Source organism: Anoplopoma fimbria, chromosome 1 (genome assembly GCF_027596085.1).
Source record: "Anoplopoma fimbria isolate UVic2021 breed Golden Eagle Sablefish chromosome 1, Afim_UVic_2022, whole genome shotgun sequence".
NCBI classification, from domain to species: Eukaryota; Metazoa; Chordata; class Actinopteri; order Perciformes; family Anoplopomatidae; genus Anoplopoma; species Anoplopoma fimbria.
Window position 1 is genome coordinate 15,610,448 of NC_072449.1, and position 12,302 is coordinate 15,622,749.

The 12,302-nt window shown below is 39.2% G+C and overlaps 1 protein-coding gene across 1 annotated transcript; it reads right to left on the minus strand.

The window, feature by feature from the left end:
* Nucleotides 1-484: 484 nt before the first annotated feature.
* On the minus strand, nt 485-8,610 carry LOC129096862 (scavenger receptor cysteine-rich type 1 protein M130-like). Its single transcript, XM_054605547.1, has 11 exons — nt 8,565-8,610; nt 5,772-5,798; nt 5,445-5,663; nt 5,325-5,360; nt 4,757-5,026; nt 4,226-4,513; nt 2,820-3,131; nt 2,444-2,743; nt 1,809-2,138; nt 1,131-1,216; nt 485-1,003 (listed from the first exon to the last, which is right to left on the minus strand). The coding sequence occupies exons 1-11, from the start codon at nt 8,608-8,610 to the stop codon at nt 968-970; spliced, it is 1,950 nt and encodes a 649-aa protein (XP_054461522.1). The 3' UTR covers nt 485-967.
* Between the last annotated feature and the right edge of the window lie 3,692 nt (nt 8,611-12,302).

Here is a 12,302-nt window from a genome sequence, read left to right on the forward strand (position 1 = left end):
CAGTGGAAAAACGTGCGGCAGTGGAGGGGTTCATAACCCGACATTTGCGAGCGACTGCGCAAGGTTTAGCTGTCAAACGGTTCACAGCGGCTTCAAACAGAACAGGCATATGATCAGAGAAAAAGGCGTCACAGATCTCCAGATTGCAAACGGGCAAACCATAGGATAAGACGAGGTCAAGTGTATGACCGCGTTCATGTGTCGGCCCAAGTACAGCTTGGACAATGTCAAACGAGTCAATGATATTTAAAAAGTTTCTCGCCAATGAGTTCTTCTCAGGACAAACGTGAATGTTACAATCCCCCACGATGAGGACCCGGTCATAATTCGGCATAATATCCGACAGGAATACAGAGAAGTCCATCAAAAAGCAATGAATCTTTTATCAATATAACAAAACAGGGACTTTTGTACAAAATGTTATGTGGAAAACAAACAGTATCAGTGATAAAGTAAAACAAAGTGACAATAATTTATGGTCTTTCATAACTGTCCAACTACCCACAAGTGTTCATATATTTTAAACATCATTATATTTCATATTTTTTTCATTTGAGTGAAATCCTTTCCAAAGCATGCATAAGAATTTGTATTTGAAGAAGAAAATAATAAAATATTCACCACATGGGAGGCGTAAAAATTGCATTAAGCGTCACAAACAACATCTGGCTAAAATGATCTAAAACCTCTGTCTAACGTGGTTTGAATTATTACATTTCAGTCCATTTCCAACCCTTTTTGGTTGTATTTTCACTAAACACTGATGAGCTCTGGTCCTATAATACACCTGTACACCACTGCAGCAAACCACCGGCGGTCAGCAGAGAGAGGATTTTCAGGGGGTCATCAGTTACTCTTCATGTAGTTCTAAGATTTGAAGTCTTCACCGGCCTCACTACTTTTTCATTTGAATGTGAAACAAGCACCGTGCAGATGCTAGTCTTTCCTCTGGGCTCCATCCATAATCTCAGAGATCTTCTCTTGTCCCGACCTTTCTGCTGGCCTAGAAAGACGTGACAGCAAACATGGGTTGTTATTGCTGAATTATCGGGTCTCTTCTCATGAAATATATCGTGCTCAATGCTCTAAATAAATCCTGCACACTTCCTCTGAGTAAACATCTACCATACCTTAGAGGTGAAGCAGACGGCAGCGATGAGAATCGTCATACCGAGCAGGAGGACAACACATCTGATGATCAACTCAGTTAGAGAAGCTGAAACGGATTAAAGATCATCACATCTGATCATTTTAATTAAAGGTAGAGCTGCCTTAAGTCCTTTTAAACCATTAAATAAAAGCAATAGTCCAAATGTCATGTTTTTATTTAATTGATTAAACAGATTAAGTTAAATTGAAATTGAAGTTGAATTAATAAACACTTGAAATGAAAAAAATAGAAAAATCTTAAATTGCTGACAATCTGACATGCAGGCTCTTTAATGTACAGAGTTCACTAAATGTGAACAGCATCATCATATCAACAGGCTTTGTGAGTGATGGGAGCAGCAGCAAACAAGAAAGCTGCATTTAGATGCAGCCAAAGGGAAATTGTATCTTTTCTTTAATCGCACACTTGTTTTTTTAGTCTGTTTTTTTTCCCACAATCTATTAATGAATGCTGCAGAGACTCCCAACCATTTGACCCTTGTGTCCATTACTGTCCTTAGTTTAAAAAAAAAAATATGTCATTTTATTACACATATCTGCACAAGTTTTATCTGAGTAAGACAAACTTAGTGATGCAAAGCTGCCTATTGAGATGCTCAGTGTCATTTGTGTTTGACTCAGATTGTCTGTAAAGTTACCTGAGACAGTGAGATGGAGCGGCTGGCTCTCAGAAGAGAAGTTATGGGAGTAAAAGTGGAGGTGATAAACACAGCGGTACTCCCCTTGGTGGGTGGGGTCAGCAGCAGGGAACAGGAAATGGGCAGAGTGATTGACAGCTGGCAGAGTGTAGTTCTGTGCTGTGTTGGAGGAGGAGAAGAGGAGCTGGAAGGAGCCTCCTTGGTACTGTGGCTCTATAGAGCACCTGATGGTGACTTCGGAGCCCAGGAGCACCTGGAGCCCCTGCTGCTTGGCCTGGGAGACCCCGTCGGTGGAGGGAGAGGGGGAGATGACTGGCTGAGCCAGCAAACCTGTTAACAAAAAGGAGATTATTAGTTAAACTAAACTAAGCTGTGAAAATAGAGCCCAGAGACTTGAAAGCACACGTTATTAATTCTCAAAGACAAAACCTGATTTCATCCCTCCTCCTTGTTAAAAGTTCATACATCAGGAACCAGACAGGAAGAAAGGATTTTTAATTTCAAAATATCAGTACATTTTTTCAACTGATTTCTTGCCCAAGCTTATCTGTGTCCGGGTGGCTGGGGCAACAGGCTACAAGTAAAGCAATATAATGTAACACCACCTATACCATCTGTGTTATTAATAGCGTTACCTGAACAGATGATGGAAATGCTGGATGAGCCGAATGCATCCTTTGCTGACACACATTCCTTCAGTGCTGATTTGGACTGAACACAGGAAGAGTTGATCCACCACACAGGTCTGTGGAAATAACTTTCTAATGAAACCGTTGAAACAGCAGAACCACAATCCAGCTGTCTACACATTGCATCAGGCATCTGGTCCCATTCAGAATCCCAGTCATTCACTGGTCTCCACTCGCCGTGGTTTTTCACCTCCAGTATACCAGCGCAGCGGCTGGGGTCTTTCACCAACCTGATAATGTCTGGATCTGAGCAGAGTCATGACAATAAATAGTAGAGAAAGTCAGTCAGTCCAACAAACAAAGCTGCAGCTCTTCTTTTTACCTGCGCATGTGAGTCCAACAGGTGAGCAGGTTTCTCTGGTCGACGCTGAGCTTCTACAGTCCAGGAGAAAAGACTCATTGCCTCCACACTGGAACTCTCTGGTCCACATTGGAGCCTCCACGTCTCCATAGAGCGCCCCCTGGGGGACTGAGGGAGCCCCACAACCAAGCTCCCTACAGACCACCTCTGCATCCTGCTGGTCAAAGTCATCCTCGCACACTGAAGACCAGGACTGGTTTGACTGGTTTATCTTCACCTCCAGTCTGCCTGAACACAGACTAGACCCTTTCACCAGCCTGATAGTCTGGGAGTCTGTGTGAGAGAAACAGCAGCGTTAGTTAATCTAACTGATCTAGATTCTAATTTAGTTCAGTTAGCATAGTTAAAGGTGCCCTGTAGAGTTTTCTTGGAAACAAACAAAAGTTATGTTCACATTCAGTGTTACTCACCAGACTGTACCAGACTGTATTTCAACAATGTTTCAGAGTATCTGCAACTTGGCTGTTTCACACAACTTTGTCAAGGCGGGTGTATTGCTGGTTGTTTGTATGAGCGGTTCTAAAGAAATCTGCAAGCAGCAACACCTCAGATACTCTTTAACAAAAGGTAACGCGTTACCAGACGGCCAATGGTACGCTTCCTGTCTCCTAAATGGTTATGGTCATTGCATGTTGGCCTCTACCCCATCACTCCACATTTGGAAATGTTATGAACATTGTGTGGATGGAGGAAAGCAGATTACGTTACATTTGCATAATGTATTCATATATTTTTTGCGAACATTAAAGATTTACACAGGTAACAACCATATTTAGCATTACAAAAAATTTGTTAGCTGGGGCGTTTGCTAATGTTTAGTTGCCAGATTTTGCGAGAGTCTGTTAATCTGTTCGCCTCTGTCTGTTGTAGACAGAGAAAGGTCTCACCAAAGTCTATTTAGACTATTTATTCACATCTTGCACTGCATTGTAATTATTATTCTACTGTTTGATTTGTATTAGTCTATTTTAGCTTATATTTATTTTCTATTTTATTCAGTTTTACTCTTTTTTAAATCCTATTTGAGTGCCTTTTTATGTCTCTTTCTGTTAATGCCTTTATGTCTTAAACAGTAACATTTTGTTTTGAAACGGAGAATATCTTATAGTAGGATTTTGTCATGTGTTATGTTATGATCCCTCTATATGACTGTCACTGTATGTTCTCCACTGCCAGGTCCTCTGAGGCAAACTTGTGATTTGTGATATTGGGCTATACCAATCAATATAAAAATTAATTGAATGTCCTTTACCATTGTTTTTAAGAACTCGCCCTCCAATACAAAAAAATAAACTTCTCTATTATTTAAACGGCTTTAACAAAAGACAGATGTGTGACAGATGAGTTATTAATATAAATTGTGTTACCTGAGCAGGTTATCTCTAGGAAGGTAGAGGAATACTCAAGTCCTGTAAAACATTCCATCAGTGAAGATGCATCACAGTCAGATTTGATTGTCCAAAATTCTCCTGCTGTGTTCGTCCATCTTCTCCTGGTTGAAACAGCAGAGCCACAGTCCAGCTCTCCACACACTATGCCTGCTAACCTCAGGTCCCACTCCCTCTCATCCACTGGTTTCCATTCGCCCTGTTGTTTCATCTCAAGGGTGCCATTACACCGTCTGGCTCCTCCAACCAGCCGGACACCACCAGGTTCTGGGTACAAACAGGACAGAAGCTTCTGACAAAACTGAAAGGACCTCAACCATCAGAAATTGATCCGGTATGACGGTTCCAGTCAGTGGTAGAGCTGTAAGAGGGAGTACACCTGGACAGGTAGCCAGTTAGTCACAGGGCTGACACATGGAGACAGAAAACCATTCACGCTCACATTCGCACCTCACATTGGCAAAAAGGAAAAAAATCGATTTTAACTCTGCTGGTGAGGTTTTCTTCTACCTGAGCAGGTGAGTCCAACGGCTTTGCCAGAAGAGCAGGTGTTTCTAACTGAGCTTCTACAATCCAGGAGAGCAGACTCATGGCCTCCACACTGGAACTCTCTGGTCCACATTGGAGCCTCCACGTCTCCATAGAGCACCCCCTGGAGGACTGAAGGAGACCCACAGCCAAGCTCCCTACAGACCACCTCTGCATCCTGCTGGTCAAAGTCATCCTCACACACTGAAGACCAGGACTGGTTTGACTGGTTTATCTTCACCTCCAGTCTGCCTGAACACAGACTAGTCCCATTCACCAGTCTGACAGAGTCTGATGAAGAAGAGAGAGGGAGAGAGAGAGAGAGAGAGAGAGAGAGAGAAAGAGAGAGAGAGAGAGAGAGACTGACTTTTAGATGATCTGTCTCTTTCAATTCACTGTATACTGCTGAATAAAGGAAGTGCCATCTATAATCAGTTCAAATGTAGTTTTTAACCTATTCCAGTTTAGATAATGCTCAAGCTGCTCATATTCCTTCCTTCCACACTGTGATAGAGAAGGAAACATCATCTGTAAAGTTAGTGACACTGACCTGAACAGGTGATCTCCACCTTGGAAGAAGACAATTCTGGATTCAAGGACAGTAAGTGAAGATAACCATTTAGGCATGTACCAGGGAAACCCCGTATTGTTTGTAGTGAAACAACAGTACCACAGTTGAGCTGTTTGCACACTTCAGCTGCCGATGTCGGGTCCCACTCATACTGGTAATCGACCTTCACTCTGCCTCCATGCACGTCATAAGTGCTAAGGACAGGCCTATCCTCTGTTTGAGGCTTATACACGGCTTTCCACTCTCCCTGGAGTTTCATCTCTAGTTTACCATCACAGCGGCTGGCTCCTCCCACCAACCTGACGTCACCGGACAATACTGAACACATACACAAATAATCAGCACATGATGTAAAGTCACTTTTAGATTTCAACAAAATTGCAAAACAAGACTTTGGTTCTCAGGTTTTCATTATTTCTACGTTACCTGAACGGTGTGTGTCTCCGCAGAGCCCTGAGGAGAGGAATAAGACAATAAACATGAAGATAAAGAGTTTTCATTTAAGAAACAAGAAGACACTGGAAACATATTTTTTTTTAACAAGACAGGTAATCCATTTGGATGTGCGCTTGTCAACTGCTTGTAGAAATATCACTAATGAATGCCTTCTGTTCTCATACACTGTATGGAGCTATAGATAGATAGATAGATAGATAGATAGATAGATAGATAGATAGATAGATAGATAGATAGATAGATAGATAGATAGATAGATAGATAGATAGATAGATAGATAGATAGATAGATAGATAGATAGATAGATCTTTTTTTATTTCCGTGTCATGCACAAAAACGTGCCCAACCCTCATGGGTTTACAAGACACCAACAGTACAGCTGCAGTGGATCCACATCTCATCAGGTCACATTTGATTACAAAATAACATGTTGCTTCACCGCTCCATCTTAAACAAAACATTCTGCCTTCTCTCCCAGGCCTGGCAAATAAAAACTGCTACAAAACACAACTCAAGTTTTTCATAATCATCCAGCCAAAAGAAATCAACATAAATGGAAGTCATTTTACTGACGAGGACATCCCTTATGTCCTCGTAAGGACAGTAAAACAAAAAGTGCACCTCATTTTCAATTTCCCCGAGCTCACACAACAAACAGATTCTGTCCTCATCTGGAGTGGAATGAAACCTACCGGTCTCTAGGGCTAATGGTAATGTTCCTGAGCGTAACTGTGCACATAGGGATCTTTGTCTTTTGTTTAAATTGTACTTAACATAAAGTTCTGAATTATAGTTGTTCTTTATGAGACAATAAGTTTGGTTTACACCATATGTCAACTGACCATTTTTCTTTATGCATAAGAAACAGTTTGGTCCTAATATCCTGAATATTACAAAGTAACCTGTTCTGAAAAATGAAAGACAGGTCAATCATATAAAACAGAGATTTCAAACCCTTAGCCCATGGATGGCCATGCAAAATGTCCCAATGAAATATCTTTTTTGTAAGTCTCTGATCTGACATGTTTACAAGTCTATTCCAAAGTCGAAGCATTTGACATTTATGTCGGATCTTTGGTGATTCCCAACCCATGTCCCTAGTAATGGCGAAAACTGATGTTGATTTTTTAACTCCCAAGAATGATCTAATCGCTCTGTCGTGCACAGTGTTGCAACTTGTGTGCTCACCAAAACCCCAAACACCGGAAACATAGTCAGACACAGGACATACACATGAGTTATATAGTTGTGTATATGTATGAAATCCTAAATTACCACAATGTTTAACTTTGTTCAGTACAGATCCTAGTGCTCTTCCCGCTGACTGAGCTAGAATATTGACAGCTTCTTTAAATGTCATGTGCTCATCGAGAGTAATGCCAAGGTATTTATACTGTTCAGAGTAAGATAGTACTGTTGAACCAAAGCTAAAAACAACTGAACTTCTCTGTAATGATTTGTGTCTAAAGTGTACTATTCGTGTTTTGCCTTGGTTTACCACTAGCCTCCATTTCCAGCACCACTCCATGACAATGTTCAGCATAATCTGCAGATCTTTTTCCTGTTCAGCAAGTAAAACTACATCATCAGCATATAATAATATGCCCACTGTCTGATCATCTGCTTTGACCCCCAAATTAGAAGCTTTAATTTGTAGAGCTAAATCATTAATATAAATGGAAAACAATGTTGGAGACAAAACATCTCCTTGCTTCACACCAAATTGTTGGGAAAACCATCCAGTTGTGTATTCGTTCACTTGAACATGAGCAACAGGTGCTTGATAAAGGGACTTTAAGGCAAAATAAAACTTCCCGTTTACACCAGAATCTAATAACTTATATTCAAGAAGTTCCCTATTAATCCAGTCAAATTCATCTTTCTCAAAATAAGGTCTTACTTGAAACTTTAACGTTATCAAAGAATGGTCCGATATTTTACATCTATCACCAAGTAAAGAGAAGCCCTCTCCTCCTAATCTTTCAATTAACTCATTTGGCTATATCTAAGAAAATGAATCCGCAGTAATACATAAATATTCCACAAAATCAGTTTGTATGAAATCCATGTTCAGGGACCATGAAATATAAAGACCAGAGGGTGAATCAGCATAATTAAGCCAGTGATAGACATTATTAACTTGGCTTTTCATCTCAGAAGGTCTAATAAACAGTGTTCACCGATACCAAAATCACTCCAAAATAAGTAGAAAAGTCGGCAGCCCTGTTGAGTTTGCCTATATGATTCTTTGTCAGCAGGAGGTCCGTTTTCAGACTGCATTAAAAAGTTAAGTCATTAAGTTGTTTGTTTGTTTATTTCAAGCCCCAATATTCCTGTAAAATGAAATAATATGGACTGAGGATGGAATGGTTTATTGAATTATATAGCCGATACTTTTCATCCTTTTGGGTAATATGGTATAATAATATTTAAAAAATATTCCTGTTAACTGATGTTTCTTTCTTCTGTATTGTATTTAACATTATAATTAAATAAATCAGTTTGAATTGGTCGTCTCATATAGCATCATGCATTCTGTTGTAGCTGCTCATTCAGCTGCTCATAATACTGTTGTATGTTGTATGTTTCTCATGTGTTATGAAAATTGTAGCAATTGTTGGTCTGTACATCTTGACCAGAGGTTCTCCAGAACATAACACACACACACATACACAGACACACACAAACACACACACAGTCTCTGCCTCTAAGCAAGTAATTTAAAAACATCTACAAACGTTCGTCATTAAACCAGAGTCCTACCTGAGCTCCAGAGCAACAGAAACACAATCAGCACTCTGTGATCCATGTCCACTCAATGTGCCGGTCCCTGTGTGTCTGAGTCTTTATCAGGACCAGAGTCAGGTCCAGCCCTCTGAGGGATTCATGCGTTTTATTTATAAAAAAAAGAAATATCTTATTTTGCAGCAGTGAAACGTTTGGTTCGATATGTAAATTAAATTAAAACTAAATATTAATACTTAATAGTAATACTTTGCAGGAAGATGTACCAAGTGATGTTTATCTGAATTCACATGTTGAGCAACTATATCAGTGGTTAGTGGTCGGGTTTAGAAACTGCCAATGTGGCTGTATTTTTATTTTATATCTGACAGTTTCCAGAGTACAGAGATGTCGATGATCTAATCGCTCTGTGGTGCACAGTGTTGCAACTTGTGTGCTCACCAAAACCCCAAACACTGGAAACATAGTCAGACACAGGACATACACATGAGTTATATAGTTGTGTATATGTATGAAATCCTAAATTACCACAATGTTTAACTTTGTTCAGTACAGATCCTAGTGCTCTTCCCGCTGACTGAGCTAGAATATTGACAGCTTCTTTAAATGTCATGTGCTCATCGAGAGTAATGCCAAGGTATTTATACTGTTCAGAGTAAGATAGTACTGTTGAACCAAAGCTAAAAACAACTGAACTTCTCTGTAATGATTTGTGTCTAAAGTGTACTATTCGTGTTTTGCCTTGGTTTACCACTAGCCTCCATTTCCAGCACCACTCCATGACAATGTTCAGCATAATCTGCAGATCTTTTTCCTGTTCAGCAAGTAAAACTACATCATCAGCATATAATAATATGCCCACTGTCTGATCATCTGCTTTGACCCCCAAATTAGAAGCTTTCATTTGTAGAGCTAAATCATTAATATAAATGGAAAACAATGTTGGAGACAAAACATCTCCTTGCTTCACACCAAATTGTTGGGAAAACCATCCAGTTGTGTATTCGTTCACTTGAACATGAGCAACAGGTGCTTGATAAAGGGACTTTAAGGCAAAATAAAACTTCCCGTTTACACCAGAATCTAATAACTTATATTCAAGAAGTTCCCTATTAATCCAGTCAAATGCCTTCTGGAAATCAATAAAGCAAACAAATGTAGACCTCTTCTCCTTAATCCTTGCACGTATAATGGAAGTGACTACATATATATGATCAACACATGCTCTGGCTTTTCTAAATCCATTTTGCTCGCCCGCAAGAAAACCTGTCCTGTCAAGGTGATTTACAAGTCTGCCATGTAAAAGTGAGGAATATAATTTTATATAATTACACAGCTAATAAGGCTTATACCCCTATAGCTGAGAAGAAGCTTTGGGTCATTTTTTGAAGATTTATAGGTTTAATAACAGACTTCTGCCACTGCGTAGGAATAATGCCATTGTCAAAACAATACTGAAACAACTCATACAGCACTTTCAACAGCCTAGGAGACTTCAACACTTCATTTGAAATTTCGTCAATTCCAGTAGCTTTTTTTTTCAATTTACATTTTTACCAATATTACCATTTTTACCTTTCATTTCAGATTCAAACTCTTTTAAAGTTTTTTCCTTTAAGGAATTCAAATGCATTCAAAAACAAATATTATGATTATTCTCTTAATGTATTTCCGCTTTTTCTATTAATTTCAGATTCCATTACCTCTTTTAAACTTGTTTTTTACTTTGTTTTGCTTTTCCTTAAATTCTATCTTCAGCCCTTCCTTCAGGAATTTATCCTTACATCTTAGAAATGATTTTTCCGCTCTTCTTAGATTGTCCCATAAGGTCTGCAAGTTTTTGTTCCAGTAAGGTTTGTTACATTTTTTAAAGCCTTTATGGCTATTACATATTTTCTTACCACATTTATTCAAAGCTGTGTAGACACAGCCACTCAGTGTATCATACCAAGCGTCCAGATCACTTTGGCCGTTTTTAATACATCCCAACTGGTCAATAAGGTCCAGCAATATGATGTTACATTGGTAAGAGGACAAAAATGAATCAGGGAGCTGCCTTTGTAACGATTTTTTTGTGGTGTTTGGTAGATGTAATTCATCTTTCTCAAAATAAGGTCTTACTTGAAACTTTAACGTTATTAAAGAATGGTCCGATATTTTACATCTATCACCAAGTAAAGAGAAGCCCTCTCCTCCTAATCTTTCAATTAACTCATTTGGCTATATCTAAGAAAATGAATCCGCTGTACTCAGGAATGTGGGGAGGACACACACCACAGCTCTCCCTCATCCTCAACACGCTGTTTTATCCGGAGAGAAAGCTTACATTAAACCAGCGACCTTGAGCTCGTATGGGGAGTTGGATTTTTATTTAATTTGAAGTGTGTTATTTGGGTACCTAAGTTCTCCTAAAACAACAATGATGGAGTTTATTTACATAAACATGATCAAATGACCATGGCCTAGGCCCTAGGGTAATGATTAAATTATAAAATGTAACAGCTGATTAATATTCTGTGGTGTTTAAGGTCATGCCACTGGTGTTATTGAAAGTGTATGTGTGTATTCTGGCAAAGCAGAGTATGGCGACCTCCTCTGCTTGATTTATTAAGCTTTTTTTTCAGGCAAATGGAAAACCCAGTGCATCTACAGAAATCAATCCTTAAATCTTATCGCTTCATTTTTAAAGCAAATGACAAGTTTACCCTGCAGATCGTGAATATTTATGATCCATATATCCCAAAAGAAAAAAAAAGAAGAAAAACCTGGATGAGCCTGAGAAACCCTAATCATGGCCAAGAACTACAATGATGATCGGATATTGCTTCCCCTTTTTTTTCTCTATATGTTGTTATCTTTGTACACTAAATGGCAAAAAGATTACACTCATATGTGATTGTTGAACATTTAATTTAAAAACAATGTGCCTGAAAATGTGGATACCAGCCTCCACTCTGTAGGGAAGGCTCTCAACAAGCTCTCGTAACATGGCTGCAGGGATTTTCTTCAGTTAAGCCTGAACAGAATCACCACCTTGTTGCCTGATATGACCTGAATTTTCTTCATCATAAAGATATAGGATTGGCTTCCAGAAACCCATTTCTTTATGGACCTGGTTCGGGGCACGAAACTTTCTCATCCCAGAGGTCAGTTTAATAGCCGTTCTGGAGCATTATTAATTTGCTGGTTACGCTTGCGTGATGAAAAAGAGCTACTTAACGGGCTAAAGTGAGATTGTATGGTCAATTGCTGAGGACAAGGATAAACTCGAAATTTGCTATATCATTTTGTAAAATATAGTTGAATACTGTCACATCAAGGTTCCTGTTAGTTTTGCCTGTTGTGGGTGCAGGTATTTTTGTATTTCCATGATTTCTTTCAACAGCGTGTACATGTTTGTAAATATCTGCTCCCATACAAATCTCCTGTCATTGCAGCTTCAGCTGCATTTCTTACTTAAGACACAGGATGGCGCCAACAGTCCGCAGAGATGGCATGTAGTAGGCTACTTGGTGAACTTGCAAGGTACTTACACTTGCAGTCATGTGGCTAACTCCTCCCAGAAATTGGACAATTAATCTACAAATCTATAAACTATACAGCAATATCAGAAATTAACACACGTCACCTCTGAAGCATTGGTTAGACTGCTTTTGCCACTTTGAGGTCACAATGAGGCATTCTATAGAGGGTTCATAAGTTGTAATGACTGGGTATATTATGATTAATAAATCATTAGATAATTATCTATGGATC

What these genes read in the sequence shown, in the direction of transcription:
- LOC129096862 (XM_054605547.1), bottom strand. Translation starts at nt 8,610, where the DNA reads ATGGATCACAGAGTGCTGATTGTGTTTCTGTTGCTCTGGAGCTCAG. An exon ending in GGTGGAGATCACCTGTTCAG is followed by an intron (nt 5,027 to 5,324) that starts GTCAGTGTCACT and finishes GTCTGTGTTCAG; the next exon opens with GCAGACTGGAGGTGAAGATA. An exon ending in GCTCCATCTCACTGTCTCAG is followed by an intron (nt 1,217 to 1,808) that starts GTAACTTTACAG and finishes AATCCGTTTCAG; the next exon opens with CTTCTCTAACTGAGTTGATC.